This window comes from Lolium rigidum, chromosome 3 (genome assembly GCF_022539505.1).
Source record: "Lolium rigidum isolate FL_2022 chromosome 3, APGP_CSIRO_Lrig_0.1, whole genome shotgun sequence".
NCBI lineage: Eukaryota > Viridiplantae > Streptophyta > Magnoliopsida > Poales > Poaceae > Lolium > Lolium rigidum.
The window spans coordinates 25,464,137-25,478,080 of NC_061510.1; the positions used below are offsets into that span (position 1 = coordinate 25,464,137).

General features: G+C 51.0%; 2 protein-coding genes across 2 annotated transcripts; one reads left to right on the forward strand and one right to left on the reverse strand.

The window, feature by feature from the left end:
* Positions 1–358: 358 nt before the first annotated feature.
* Positions 359–8,079, reverse strand: LOC124695200 (poly(A) polymerase I-like). The gene is made up of 14 exons (XM_047228077.1): positions 7,976–8,079; positions 7,782–7,860; positions 7,566–7,676; positions 7,357–7,454; positions 7,176–7,262; positions 6,987–7,090; positions 6,807–6,879; positions 6,677–6,722; positions 6,494–6,603; positions 6,294–6,401; positions 6,133–6,192; positions 5,982–6,043; positions 1,255–1,570; positions 359–778 (listed from the first exon to the last, which is right to left on the reverse strand). Exons 1-14 carry the CDS (start codon positions 8,069–8,071, stop codon positions 494–496), a joined length of 1,635 nt encoding a protein of 544 aa, XP_047084033.1. The 5' UTR covers positions 8,072–8,079; the 3' UTR covers positions 359–493.
* Positions 8,080–12,077: 3,998 nt separating this feature from the next.
* Positions 12,078–13,592, forward strand: LOC124695201 (anthocyanidin 3-O-glucosyltransferase 6-like). Its single transcript, XM_047228078.1, has one exon. It carries the CDS (start codon positions 12,078–12,080, stop codon positions 13,512–13,514), a length of 1,437 nt encoding a protein of 478 aa, XP_047084034.1. The 3' UTR covers positions 13,515–13,592.
* Positions 13,593–13,944: the final 352 nt, after the last annotated feature.

Sequence of the window (13,944 nt, forward strand, 5' to 3'; positions counted from 1 at the left end):
GTTGTTTCTGGTAAATCATTTTCATTTGGCACTCTCCACCCTCCTGGTCTTGCAACCAGTTTAATACTGTACATGTAATTGTCCACAATACATCTTTTGTCATTGTTTCATGTGGATACAGAATCACATGATAACAGAATTTCCATTTTGCCTAATCTGAACTCACTTTCTTATTGAATCTTTTAGAACACTACCACACATGCTGACAGTGCACTAACTCTTGCACACTTACATGCCTACTAGTAAACCAGATGAAGAGTAAAGAAGCTTCCGTCTCTACAGCCTATGCTCAATCTTCTACAAAACAGGGCATCCTTCTCCGGTTCTCCCCAGGTAAGCTCAGCTACGATAGAAAAAAAATACAACACCAAGTTCGTATTGCCCATCCTGAACTTCACACCAGCAAAATCTGAGAGCTTCGATGCGCTCAGCAGCATTCATGGAAAACAGATGTGATGTTGAGTCTTGGTAGCTGCTTCACTATGATTCTCCACTAAAATAACGAGGACAGTGGACGATGAACTCCATCAGTATGATCTGCCCCTGGATTTGCAGAAGCAGCAGCAGCAGCATCGGTGGATGCAGGCGGTGATTCTTCACACATAGTGTCTAAGATCACTTTCCCGAGAACAAACCGGACCTCACGAGCATCCCCATATTCCATCAACCTGTAGTCAATCCCATGCATACCTCTGGTCTCGACATATGAAGTTAAGTCAGAATCAAGGCCCTTAAATATCCCCAGCACTCTGCTCCTCTCCCTGGCCGATACGAAAACCTGGGAATAAATCCACCGCAAATCTTAGTATGATGATTAAGTGGGCAATACGCAATATAACATAAGCAATATAGGGAGCATTGCTGCTACATCGAAACACCTTCTTTTGTTAACATTGGCATCAATCATGAGTTAATATTGTATGTTAGTAAATGTTTAGGTGTCAAAACTTTAAGTGACATCAATAAGAGCTCCACTCACTGTTTCCTTTTTTCTGGTTCCCCAATGAAATGGAAAGTGTGGAAGGGAATATAAAACATACCAATATTTGAGAGCATAGAAACAATGTGAACAACAATTTAACGATTAGACATGCAATAAAAAGTGCTTCACAAAACAGGCTGCTGATTTAACCGGGAAAAAGGAAAACAACATAAGTTGCACCGAGAATAAACTATAAATTTCACTGGAAATATAAAAACTGCTAGCATAAAGATGCACTATTGGGAGTTAAAATATGCTATAGTGATACTTACAACTCCTGAAAATTGTGAAGCTTTCGGATGTCTGGCCAATGATTGCTTGAGACTATCTAAACATGTAAATGTATCAACCGAAGAATTGACTAGTGATGCCAGCTGTGATATTTGTTTCATAAGATTATCATCCAGTTTTGTCTGAGAAGGCCCCAGAGCTTCTGGAACAAATATAGCTGGTGCTACAACATCTTGTTTCAAGAACTCGACAGCGCTGTCCCATGTTCCGAAATGCATCAGTGCAGCAAAAGCCTTGATTACCTGGGCGTCTTGTGGAGCATTAACCAATGCAGTGTGAAATGCCAACAGCCCTAACCTGTGGAATAATATCAAACCAATAAAATATACTGTACATGGCTGACAGGGTGTGTCCATACCGAGCACTGAAATTTTGATCAGATGGTGGTAGAGACTAGGGTTCTACCGGGTCTAGGGCGGAGATTGTAAGGGTGGAAGTGAGGGCGGAGAGGTTGGAGAGCTCGGCGCCGGCGGCTGGGCGCCGTCGCGGAGGAAGGAGGCGGCGGCTAGGGTTGTTGCGGCGGGGGCACAGGGGTCTCCCGTCTCCCTTCAGGAGACGAGACAGTATTGATACTGAATATTGTCTGATTAATCTCGAAGGGATACAAGTGTTTATATAGGAGGACGGCCTCCTCTAAACCCTAATTTACTTGGGCTAAGCCCCTAATTTACTTGGGCTAAGCCCATAACTAGCCACTAGTGGGCTTCCTGCGTGTATAGGTCAAACCGACCATAACATCTCTCCCCGCCTTCTCAAACAGCTCGTCCTCGAGCTGAACTTCGGAAACTGCTGGCGGAGATCTTCAAGCTTCTCCCAAGTCGCCTCGTCCTGCGGCAGGCTCGTCCAATGCACCAAGACGTGCCAAACACCACGGCGCTGCTCGGGCCTTCAACACGCGAGCCACGCTCGCCGGGGCAGGCTCGAGACGCCCATCCGAAGTAGGTGGAAGAGCTGGTGGTGCAGAAGGAGGGTCGCCCCGGTAGGCCTTCAGGAGACCGATGTTGAAGACGTCGTGGAGGCGCGAGCCCGCAGACAACTCGAGGCGGTAGGCGAGCTTGCCGATGCGCTCCAGCACACGGAAAGGACCGGCGTAACGAGGGCCCAACTTGCGCCGGGAGCGTGGGTCCAAGGACTGGGTCGTCCGGTGAAGAAGGCGGAGCCGGACCCGGCCGTCCACCGCAAACTCCGCCTCGCGATGATGAGCATCATAGTACTTCCTAGCCAGCTGCTGAGCCTGAAGAAGTCGCTGGCGCGCCTCAGCCAGTATCTCGTCGCGGGTACGCAGCAGGTCATCCGCCGTGTCAGTACGGGCCATGCCAGACGCATAGGGAAACATCGCCGGTGGTGGCCTCCCGTAGACCACCTCAAAGGGAGTAGTGTGCAGCGCGGAGTGGTAGGACGTGTTGTAGCAGTACTCGGCCCACGCCAGCCAGTCCACCCAAGCTCGTGGACGATCCCCGGTGATGCGGCGCGGTACATGGCGATGATCTTGTTGACGACCTCACGGCCGGCCGTCCGTCCGAGGATGAAACGCCGTGCTCATGCGGAGCTTCACGCCTGCCAACCCAAAGAGGTCCCTCCGGACGTGACCCGTGAACACGGGATCACGATCACTGACGATGGAGGACGGAAACCCATGGAGGCGAACGATGCCGTCGAAGAAGGCGCGTGCCACGGACGCCGCCGTATAGGGATGGCCGAGGGCGATGAAGTGCGCGTACTTGGAGAAACGGTCGACCACCGTGAGGATGACGGACTTGCCGCCAACCTTCGGCAGCCCCTCGATGAAGTCCATGGAGATGTCCGCCCACACTGGGACGACACGTCCGGCGGTTGCGGTAAGCCCGCCGGACGGAGCGTTTCCGTCTTGTTCCGCCGGCATGTGACACACGCTCGCACCCGGTCTCGCACCGGGACGCCATCCCCGGAATGTAAAAATCGGCGCGGAGACGGTGCGGGGTCTTCTCGGACGCCCTCGTGACTCGCGGAATGCGCCAAGGACAAGGCTCGGTGGCGCAGGTCTCCATGATCCGGCACAAAGATGCGGCGCCCATGGAGGAGTAGTCCTCGTCCGGGCACCATGGCGCGGCCAGCTCGCCGTCGGCCGAGCGGCCGGCGCAGCTCGCCGCGCATCCGCGGCCTCGGTAGTAGCGCGGCGAACCTCGTCGATGAAGGCGAAAGATGGCCCGGAGTGGATGCGAGAGGGCCGCACCGACCGTGGGCGCGTCCGCGGCGTCGTCGATGTCGCGGCGGGACGAGGCGTCGGCGGCTGTGTTGAGGCGGCCGGGCGGTACTCGACGGTGAAGTCGAAGCCGAAGAGCTTGGCCGATCCACCGATGCTTCGCGGCACCGTGGAGAGGCGCTGATCCAGCAAGAACTTCGAGGCGTAGTGGTCCGTGCGCACACGGAATGTCCGGCCCCAAAGATACGCCCGCCGGTGGCGCACCGCCCGGACCAGCCCGATCGGCTCGCGCTCATATGCGGCGAGCTTGTGGTGGCGCGCGGCGAAAGGGCGGCCGAAGAAAGCGAGTGGCCCCTCGCCTTGGTGAAGGACGGCGCCGAAGCCGATGCCGGAGGCGTCGCGATCCACCACAAACGGCTCGTCGAAGTCCGGCATCCGAAGAACGGGGCCCGTCGTGAGTGCCCGCTGCCGGGCGGCGAAGGCCGTGGCCGCCTCTCGTCCCGGGAGAAAGCGTCGCGGCGAAGCAGGCGCGTGAGAGGCGCGGCGATGAGGCCGAAGTCCTGGATGTACCGCCGGTAGTATCCCGCGAGGCCCAAAAATCCGCGAAGAGCTCGCGGCGACTGGGGCGTCGGCCAGGCGCCCCGTAGGTGATAGGAGGCGATCCACGTGCGGTCGGCGCTGAGCGTCCGCTGCCCCCGAAAGAACTGCTCACACTGGTTCAGCCAGTTCAGGGGATCGGTGGCGCCGTCGTAGGTGGCGAACTCCGGCTTGGTGAAGCGGGGCGGCTGCCGTGCCGGAGGCGGGACCTCGGGGCGCCCTCCGGCGGCCCGGGTTGAAGGACGTGCTCGCGGCGAAGGGGGCCGCAAACCCGCCAGGACCGCCAAAGGGGTGGGCGGGCTGCTGAACCGTCGTCCGCGCCGCAGTCTGAGTGTAGACGGGCGACGCGTCGATCCATGTGGGAATTGGCAAAGGCGATGGCGGCCACCACGCGGGGCGACCGTTGTTGGCGGCGGAGGCGGGCGATGGGGGCGGTGGCAGAACGGCGGCCGGTGGGGGCGGCGGCGGAACGGCGGCCGGTGGGGGCGGCGGCGGAACGGCGGCCGGTGGGGCGGCGGCGGAACGGCGGCCCGCGGGGGCGGCGGGTGCTGGCCGGCCTTGATCTCCGCGAGCTCGAAACGGATGGCGCGGAGACCGGCCGGCGAGGTCCGCCAAAGTAGCGGGCGGGAGGTCGAGGCCCGTGGGGGCGGCGGCGGCCTCGGTCTCCGTTGGAGGCGGCGGCGGCTCCCGCAGGTGCGTGGGCGCCGGTCATGGCGGCGGCGGTGGCGGTGGTGGTGTTGGTGGCGGCGGCGGACGTGGCGGCGATGGGGTCGACGGGGGGGCTGTTGGAGCCCATGAGACCTAGGCAATCTGATACCAAAGTGGTAGAGACTAGGGTTCTACCGGGTCTAGGGCGGAGATTGTAAGGGTGGAAGTGAGGGCGGAGAGGTTGGAGAGCTCGGCGCCGGCGGGCCGGGCGCCGGCGCGGAGGAAGGAGGCGGCGGCTAGGGTTGTTGCGGCGGGGGCACGGGGGTCTCCGTCTCCCTTCGGGAGACGAGACAGTATTGATACTGAATATTGTCCGATTAATCTCGAAGGGATACAAGTGTTTATATAGGAGGACGGCCTCCTCTAAACCCTAATTTACTTGGGCTAAGCCCCTAATTTACTTGGGCTAAGCCCATAACTAGCCACTAGTGGGCTTCCTGCGTGTATAGGTCAAACCGACCATAACAGATGGTTATGCTACTTGGCTACCGAATAAGGAATGGAAAACACAGTTTGCCTACTCATAACATCAAGCATTAGTATAGGCAGAAAAGAGGACACTTAAAATGCAGATTGACGGTGGTACGGACTAGTATACAGATGTGTTAAAACTACATGAAGTATGCGCACGTTTTAGGCTGGCATAAGTAAATCTAAGATGGTACACTCTGTCCCCTCCTCACCCATCCAGACAGGAAACTATGCACGAATTTCTACAAGCCTTGTAAGCACTCTATGACAGTCTGGAGAGTGGAGTACACAAGCATTTTTCAGAGAAATGTAAAATAAATATGATAATACAACAAAACCAGGCTTATCTACTATGTGAAACCTGGAAATCAAAGTGATGATATTGGTATATGGCCTGAGCTGATAACAAATATCGGAACAACACCAGACTACAGAACTAAACACCCGATCTGATAGAACAGTCCCTAGCAGAGCCAGCAGAATGTTTATTTTAGCTTTACTAGAAACTAATAACTAGATTGAGGAACTGTAAAGGAACCACAATAGACCTACATCACCCAGGTCAAAACTATCCTAATCAGCTATGCTTGCGGCTGGACTGGTTGGTAGTATATCTAGTACCACACTTCCTGAGGAGCATAAATATAAATACTAGCAAGAACAAACAAAGGTTGTACAACTTGACTAAACCCGCAACGGTAAGCACAGTCAACTCAAGATATGCACAAATTGGCACTCAAAGATTCTTACCACAAAGAGCTATGGCATGGCCAGTCAGCAGAAAAAAACTTATCAAGATTAGCCAATAGTTTCTGCACAGGTGAAATCAACTGATTAAGTGTGTGCTTTAAATTATTTCACTATTTCTCCACATGACATGGCATGTTTCAGAGTTACTCACCATAAGCATCAGATCTTTGTCACTTGATCTACCCTTCATCTGATCTGATAAATATGCTGCCTAAAATACAAATAGCATTCAAGAATAGTAAGCTTACAGATGGAAGTGGTTACGGCCAGAAATATACTTGTGTAACAACGGGACCTCATTGCTCAACTTACTTGAAAAGGAAGCAAAATATCGAGAAGTCCATATTTGCTAAGCAATCTAATGGAAGACTCTGCTGCCCCATGAGATAGCATATATCTCATTTCCATCATCAACCTTGACTGAGTAAATGCGGTCATGAATATAAACAAAAAAATACATGAGAATTCATATATACTTGCACGTTTGCTTTCAGGGAGCTGAAGTAATAAACCTTGTCGATATTTATGATGGATGGAGAAAGATCTCGTATTGCAGTAGAAGTTTCGCTGGAGAACTGAAAGCCAAGGCGAGCGGCAACTCTCAAGCCACGCAAAATCCTGGCTGGAAGAAATTTGAATCTATTTTTTTCTTGAATAGATAATGATAAAATCAAGCAAATTCCTTGAACACCTACCAGAATCCTCCTTGAAAGAAACGTGGGCAGGAATCACTGTACACACCTGATTGGTGATTTAAGGAGTTAGGTAGAAGAAAAAGAAAAAGGTAAACAAGGAGTTAGGTAATGATAAAATCAAGCAAATTACCTTGCTTTTTCTTAGATCCATTACTCCATTCACATAATCATAAACTCTGTTATTAAACGGGTTAAAGAATAGGCTGCCATGTAAACATCGCACGAATATTAGTCATTTAGCTCCCATGATATTTCACAGAAACAGCATTTGTTGAACCTTTGAAGTAGCAGATTTCCTACAGAAGATTACCTATTTATTGTAAAATCTCTTTTCAACGAATTCTTCCAGCGAAGAATATCCCCTTGATCATCACTACCAGACTCTTCTGAACAGTTTGTGCTGAAGCTCGAAACCTGCAAGGACCGGCAAACGATGGTTAGAGAACAACGCTCAAAGAACCAAGTATTCACAACGCCATTGTTCCTGTGAATAACAAACCTCGAACGTTGAGCCCCGCATATGAACCTGGCATATTGGAAAGCGTGTGCCAATGATGAAACAGCGTTTGAAAACGAGTTTCTTTATCTGAAAAAAAAAAGAATCATAAGCCAATCAGTGGAACAAGGGCACCAGAGTTTTTGTGGAAAGAGACACGTGCGGTCTTTGAATAGGCCGAAACCTGTTTGAGACTTGCAGTCGTGATCACGTCGAAATCTTTTGGTGGCCTTTTCAGTAGCAGATCTCTCACACATCCCCCGACAAGATAAGCTTCAAACCCTGTACAACAACCGTGTCCTTGAGTACTGCGCGCAATTATTCATTCAGTAGTATAACTTCTAACGCGATGTAGTGTTAAGAAGCAAACATGACAAAGAGAGTGATCTGCACCTTTCCGTTTCAGCTTTTGTAGAACGGACCAGCAATTGAGAGGTATAGCGCCCGGGTGAATCCCCACAGCTCTCGAGTCGAAACACCTCCACGTGGAACGGTCGACGAACCCTGCGCGTCAATAACAGTGTCCGAAGGCGAGCTCCATAGATAGATAATATGGATTCACATATGGAAACCATGAAGCGTCTGCTCCAGCGATCGAGTCGTCGTTACCTGGCCTGGAACCGGAGCTTGACCGCGCGTTCCACATGCCGCCGCCATCTCCCTCCTTCCTCGAGCCGTACTGCCTCGTCTGACAGAAGCAGAGGCGCAACGTGTGAGAGACACGGCACTTCAGTGCGCCGCCGGCGAGGTGGTCGGCCAAATGCGTCAAGGAGATTGGGGGTGTGATGGGGTGGGGTACTGACCTGGAGAAGACGGGAGGCCGCGGAGCTGAGGCGGGAGAGGAGGGCGGGCGGGGGGGAGAGCGAGGAGAGGTCGGTGCACCGTCGGGCCGCCGTCATGACATGGCCTCGCGAGGCGCTCGGGGGCGGCACGGCGGCGGCGTGGTGTGCGCAGGCAAGCGGCGAGGGAGCGAGGTGCCGGCCGCGCCGCGTAGGGCAGGTTTTGCTGAAATGGATCCTGCCTGCGCGGCTCGGTTCTACCCGGCCCAGGATGAAGCAGGCCGCAACTGCCACCAGAAGGGACCACCATTGTATTCTATTCCGTTTTGAGCCCAAATCACATCTTTCTCCATGCCGGGAAAACTCTATGAGTATTTTTTTTAATCGCTTTCTTTAATCGTCTTTACAATAGTAAACATTTTTTGTATGTATATTTTCCTTTTTCAAAAAATTAGTTTTTCTTTTCTCTATGATCATTTTATTTTTGTGTGTGAATATTTTTTATAATATATACAAAAAAACTTGCAAGTCATACAAATTTATTTATAGACATATATGAGCACTTACGTAAGAACATCCATTTCGAGTTACGTGCAAATTTTATTTTATTTTTGCAATTAGTGTTCTTTGTATAATTTTAGTTTATATGAAATAAATATATTCAAAAAAATTAAAAATATGTTAATGGGGCCATCGGTGCTACTCTCCTAAATTTTGTATTAAATCCCTAACAATTATTAAGGATCGGAGTAAGTACCTATTTAGAGGATGCATTTCGCAACTTGCCTACAAGAGCTGCCATGCCAACGGCCTGTTGACATTCCGCTGAGTTGAAAGAAGTGAGATATCATTGTGTTTCATCGCTAAAGGGATGATATCAGTTGGGCGTCAAATTTGATTACGACTAACTAAATATATGTGTCGTTACGAAATATATTCGAAAGCAGTGAAAGAGTTTTTAAAAAAACTAAATGAAACAATCACTATTCTAACCATATTGTGGCCAAATAGTGGCATCTTTCTTCGGGACATGCCCTCTCTAGTGATCACCTATCACCTTGTACCCATTCGATTCTCAGGTCACTTCTCCACCCCGAATTCCCGATCAAAACAAGACTACCACACATTTTATTCCTTCTATGTTCTCTCTGCCGCTCCTCGACTCCACCCTACTAGCGCAATCATCACTCTGCTCGTCCTCTAACATGGTCAAAATTTCAACGTTGAACTATATATTAATATAAGGATTAAGGACATACCAAATACATCTTGATCTGCACCATAATGTCAAGAACTTGTCGAGACATATAGGATGTACATAACAAAAACATAAAAAGACCACATCATAGTGATCAACCACTCGCGGCATCTATACTCAAACCACCACCAATGCCAACACCCAGATTACAAAAGAGGTTCTCCAAGAAGGGAACAACACATAAGCGTTGTTGTTGCCCAACATAACCAAAATCTGAGCATGGGTTGTCATCTCGAAGAAAGTCTGAGCTCTTAAAATGATGCCTTCAACAAGGAAATGGTGAGAAGTTTTTCATTGCCAAGCAAAACCAATAAAGGTGAGACGTAGAGTTTTTACCATGGAAATCGAGACTCGGAACTCGAAGAGCGCCACTAAAAATAAAGTCATCCAGTGCTATCATCCTCGCTTGTTGAGAACAGTATTGTCAATCAATCACCAGTCTCACGGTCACCCCTCGTATGTTTTGTATGTGGACATCATCCCGCAAATAAAACTGCACTCACACAACGACATGTGAAGCATCGTCTTCATCATATCAAAAACGGTGTCCGCCATTATTTATCTTAGCAGCCTCAAACTTGAAATGAGTCATCGACACCTTTTGTCCTTCCAATCTTAACCGGCATGACATTCATACATCTGTTAGCACCATGGTAATCGCGACGTGGACGTCGATGTTGATGTACCTGATGATGCCAACGAAAAGCGAGGCTTCGCGACGCGTCTCCATGAAACTGCATGGGCTGAGGTTTGCCGACACACGCCCGGATCCCATCCGATCTAGAGGTCGAGGAGCACCCCACACTTGGCCATATAAATCGATGGCGAAGAAATCCAAAACTTGGGCCAATCGATGAGCCTCGGATCCTCGGGCTAAACCTAGGCACCATAAGGTGAAGGTAGAGGCTCTGAGAAGTCTCCAACTCCTAGCCGACTCAGATACCATCGAAGGTCGAATCGGAGGAATTTGGCTAGGGCTAGATCGGGGCCGGTCGATTTGTACAATAAAGTTCTCTAGTTCCCTGCTAAATCAAACTATGTTAAAGCTTGACTAAGTTTAGTTTTTTTAACGGAAGTTTAATTTATTAAACTCGGGATAAAGACATATGCGAGTTCTGATAGCTTGCAAGATATTTATCCCCAGACTCCATATTTCATAACACATTCTAACATGCACAAGCAATTAGTACAACTAAATAAAACTTATAATAACAATAGGAATAATCGTCCTCATATATTTAAATTATCTTGTGACATGAAATAAAATAATCATACTTGAGTCTGCTTGTCTGACTTTCTGCATTGAGCAGCAATTTTTAATTTAATACACAAGCAGATAGAAACACCACGCCTACATGACGACGACCCAGAAACAACAGCTAGCGATTGTATTGGACTGCATCATCAGCTCATCCATCCATTTCAAAAGAAAAGACCACCCATCAATTTTTGTCGTACCTGCAATGCGAGTTTCCAGAGTTGACAGCACGCCTTCCTATGTTACTGCTGAAGATGCCAGATCCACCATCCACGAGGTGTGCTTCGGTGTCCCCCTTAGCTCCACGGTTCTAAGAAAGTGGAGTTGGCTTGGCCACAACGATGAGGATGACTATGGTAGCGGCGCTGAACCACCCGGCACTGTCGTGACATTCCCAAACACCGGGTAATTAGAAATCTTGAATCAGTTTTCAGATCCATATTTAGATATTAGTAGAATTACAAATATATTAGACGGATTTGAAAAGTTAACTGCAAGCCGCTCTAGTTTTTGGTACACAAACATAAAAACACGGAGCGGCCGTAATTTACATTTGACTGCTACTGATTTGACTTCATCCATGCGATTTACATTTGTCACTGAATCGTGGACTCCGGTGAACGAGTCGACGTACCTTCAGCCAGAGTCAAACTTTTCTGATTCGTTCTCGTCGTTGCACAAATCGAGTTGGAGCACGCTGCCGCTACCGTGAGGAGCTTGATGTCGCCGCCAGTACGTCTCACGCCGCCTCACACATGAAAAAGTTGGTTGGGGCGGCCACAACAAGTTTCTGGTGGCGGCGGTAACAAGCTACAACTCGATTTACGCGACAGCAAGAATGATTCAGATAACTTTGACTCCGGCTGAAGGTAAGTTGATTCATTCGCCGGCGGCCTCGATTCGGTGGCGGGCGGCAGGCGTGAATCACGCTGCGGTGAAGTCAAATTGGGGAAGAGTCTGGGCACTGGAAAACATGCACGAGAGAGGAGGGAGAGAAAGATAAAACATGTGTAACGTTTTGGTAACTTATCGATGGCAGTGGGACGTAAATAAACAATCAATCCATGTTTTTGTTGTTCTGTGGAACCAACTCCACGTACTTGTACCAAAAGCTGGAGCAACTACACATATTTATACCAAAAGCTGAAGCAACTCCACGGATCAAAAAAAAAAGCTGGAGTAGCTCCAATTAGGGGGTGTTTGGTGTGGCTTTTTTTGGCTTTTGGCTTTGGCAAAAGCCACCAAAAGCACCTAAATAGGTGCTTTTTTTGGCTTTTGGATTTTGGAAGCCAAAAACAAAGATCCTATTCTTTTGGCTTCCAAAATCCAAAAGCCAAAAAAAGACCTATTTAGGTGCTGTTGGCTGACATGCTTAAAAGCCAAAAAAGCCACACCAAACACCCCTGAGAACCATGGAGTTGGGGGAGGGGGACACCGGAGCAATCACCACCAACCACAGCAATTTCAGTGGTAGGGTTGCAGCCTTTTATTTTTGTATGCAGCTATACTTCGCCAGAGTTCCGACATGTTTGCCTCCTCGCAACTTGAAAATTTGATCCTAACCAAAGTAGGAGCATAATCCGAGAGTCCTCGCCGATCGATCACCACCGATGGCAACCCCGACAGTCGTCTTGTTGCCCGTCTGGGGCGTCGGCCACCTTATGTCCATGCTCGACGCCGGCAAGCGGCTGCTTGCCCGCAGCGGCGGCGGCCTGTCGCTCACGGTGCTGGTAATGCAGGCGCCCACCGAGAATTACAGGTCCGACGTCGCCGGCCACATACGCCGTGAGGAAGCGTCTGGTCTGGACATTCGGTTCCACCATCTTCCCGCCGTCGAGCCCCCGACGGACTACGTGGGCGCCGAGGATTTCATCTCCCGTTTTGTGGAGCTCCACGCGGCCCATGTGAAGGCGGCCATATCCCGGCTGACGTGCCCGGTGGCCACGCTGGTAATCGACTTCTTCTGCACGACGCTGCTCGACGCGTCCCGCGAGCTCGCCGTGCCATCTTACGTCTACTTCACCGCCAGCGCCGCCATGTACGCGCTCTTCTTGCGCCTGCCGGGGCTCCAGGAGGAGGTCGCCGGCGAGTTCGAGGAGATGGAAGGCATGGTGGACGTGCCTGGGCTGCCGCCCGTACCGCCGTCAGCCCTCCCGTCGCCGCTGATGGACAAGAAGACGCCGCGCTACACATGGTTCGTGTACCACGGCCGGCGTTTCATGGAAGCCCGGGGCGTCATCATTAACACGGCTAGGGAGCTGGAGCAGAGCGTTCTTGCTGCCATCGCTGACGGCCGGTGCACGCACGGAATCGGAATCCCTGCCCCGGCGGTCTATCCAATAGGCCCCGTGGTCTCCTTCAACCCGCCAGCGGAGCAGCCGCACGAGTGCGTGCGGTGGCTCGACGCGCAGCCTCCAGCATCCGTGGTACTCCTCTGTTTCGGCGGCGGAGGGTTCGCCACCGCGACGCAGGCGCATGAGATAGCCCACGGGCTGGAGCGCAGCGGGCACCGCTTCCTGTGGGTGCTGCGTGGCCCGCCGGCTGCCGGCACGCGACAACCCTCGGACGCGAACCTCGTGGAGCTGCTCCCGGAGGGGTTCTTGGAGAGGACAAAGGAGAAGGGCATGGTGTGGCCGACGAGGGCGCCGCAGAAGGAGATACTCGCCCACGCCGCCGTGGGCGGCTTCGTGACGCACGGCGGGTGGAACTCCATCCTGGAGAGCCTGTGGTTCGGAGTGCCGATGGTGCCGTGGCCGCTCTACGCCGAGCAGCACCTGAACGCGTTCACTCTGGTCGCCTACATGGGCGTGGCCGTGGCCATGGAGGTGGACAGGAAGAGGAACAATTTCGTCGTGGGCTCGGAGCTGGAACGAGCAGTGAAGGCGCTCATGGACGGCGACTCTGACGAAGGGAGGAAGGCGAGAGAGAAGTGCACGGAGATGAAGGCTGCCTGCAGGAAGGCCGTCGAGGAGGCAGGATCCTCCAACTCTGCACTGTGCAGGCTCTCCGAGGATATGCGCGAAGGCGCAGTGCGTAAGAATATGTAATGTGAAGGCCGAACACTTTCTTTATGCAGTGATGCAGGAGCAGGACGAAGATGAACTTGGAGACCTTGAGTTTTTTCTTTTCTTTTTTGAGCTTGCGTGTCTTTTAAGCATAGAACTCGAGTCTTCTGTGCTTCCAGATTTGCAGTTCTTGTTCTGCCGAGTCATTAGCCTGGAATTTGATGTTAAAGTAGTTGCCTAGCTATATATGTATAGGTCTCTATACTATGTATTGTACCCGGATTACACCTCTGTACCGGTGGCCTATATGTCTACCCATATATAATGCCATGATGCGGCTCGTGTTAGGGTTACACTGCCCATATGTTTTCATATTTGACTGGTCCAATAAAAATGGCCGACAACTTGGAATATTTACCTTTATTTAGACGTTTTTGATGCTGATTAATCTTGTTGTACGCCATGAGGCGAA

Excerpts from the sequence above, each read along its gene's own strand:
- LOC124695200 (XM_047228077.1), bottom strand. The coding sequence starts at position 8,071 with ATGACGGCGGCCCGACGGTGCACCGACCTCTCCTCGCTCTCCCCCCCG. Across the intron at positions 7,455-7,565 it reads ACAAAAGCTGAAACGGAAAG|GGTTTGAAGCTTATCTTGTC; the intron begins GTGCAGATCACT and ends GTTGTTGTACAG. Across the intron at positions 7,091-7,175 it reads TGCGGGGCTCAACGTTCGAG|GTTTCGAGCTTCAGCACAAA; the intron begins GTTTGTTATTCA and ends CGGTCCTTGCAG.
- LOC124695201 (XM_047228078.1), top strand. The coding sequence starts at position 12,078 with ATGGCAACCCCGACAGTCGTCTTGTTGCCCGTCTGGGGCGTCGGCCAC.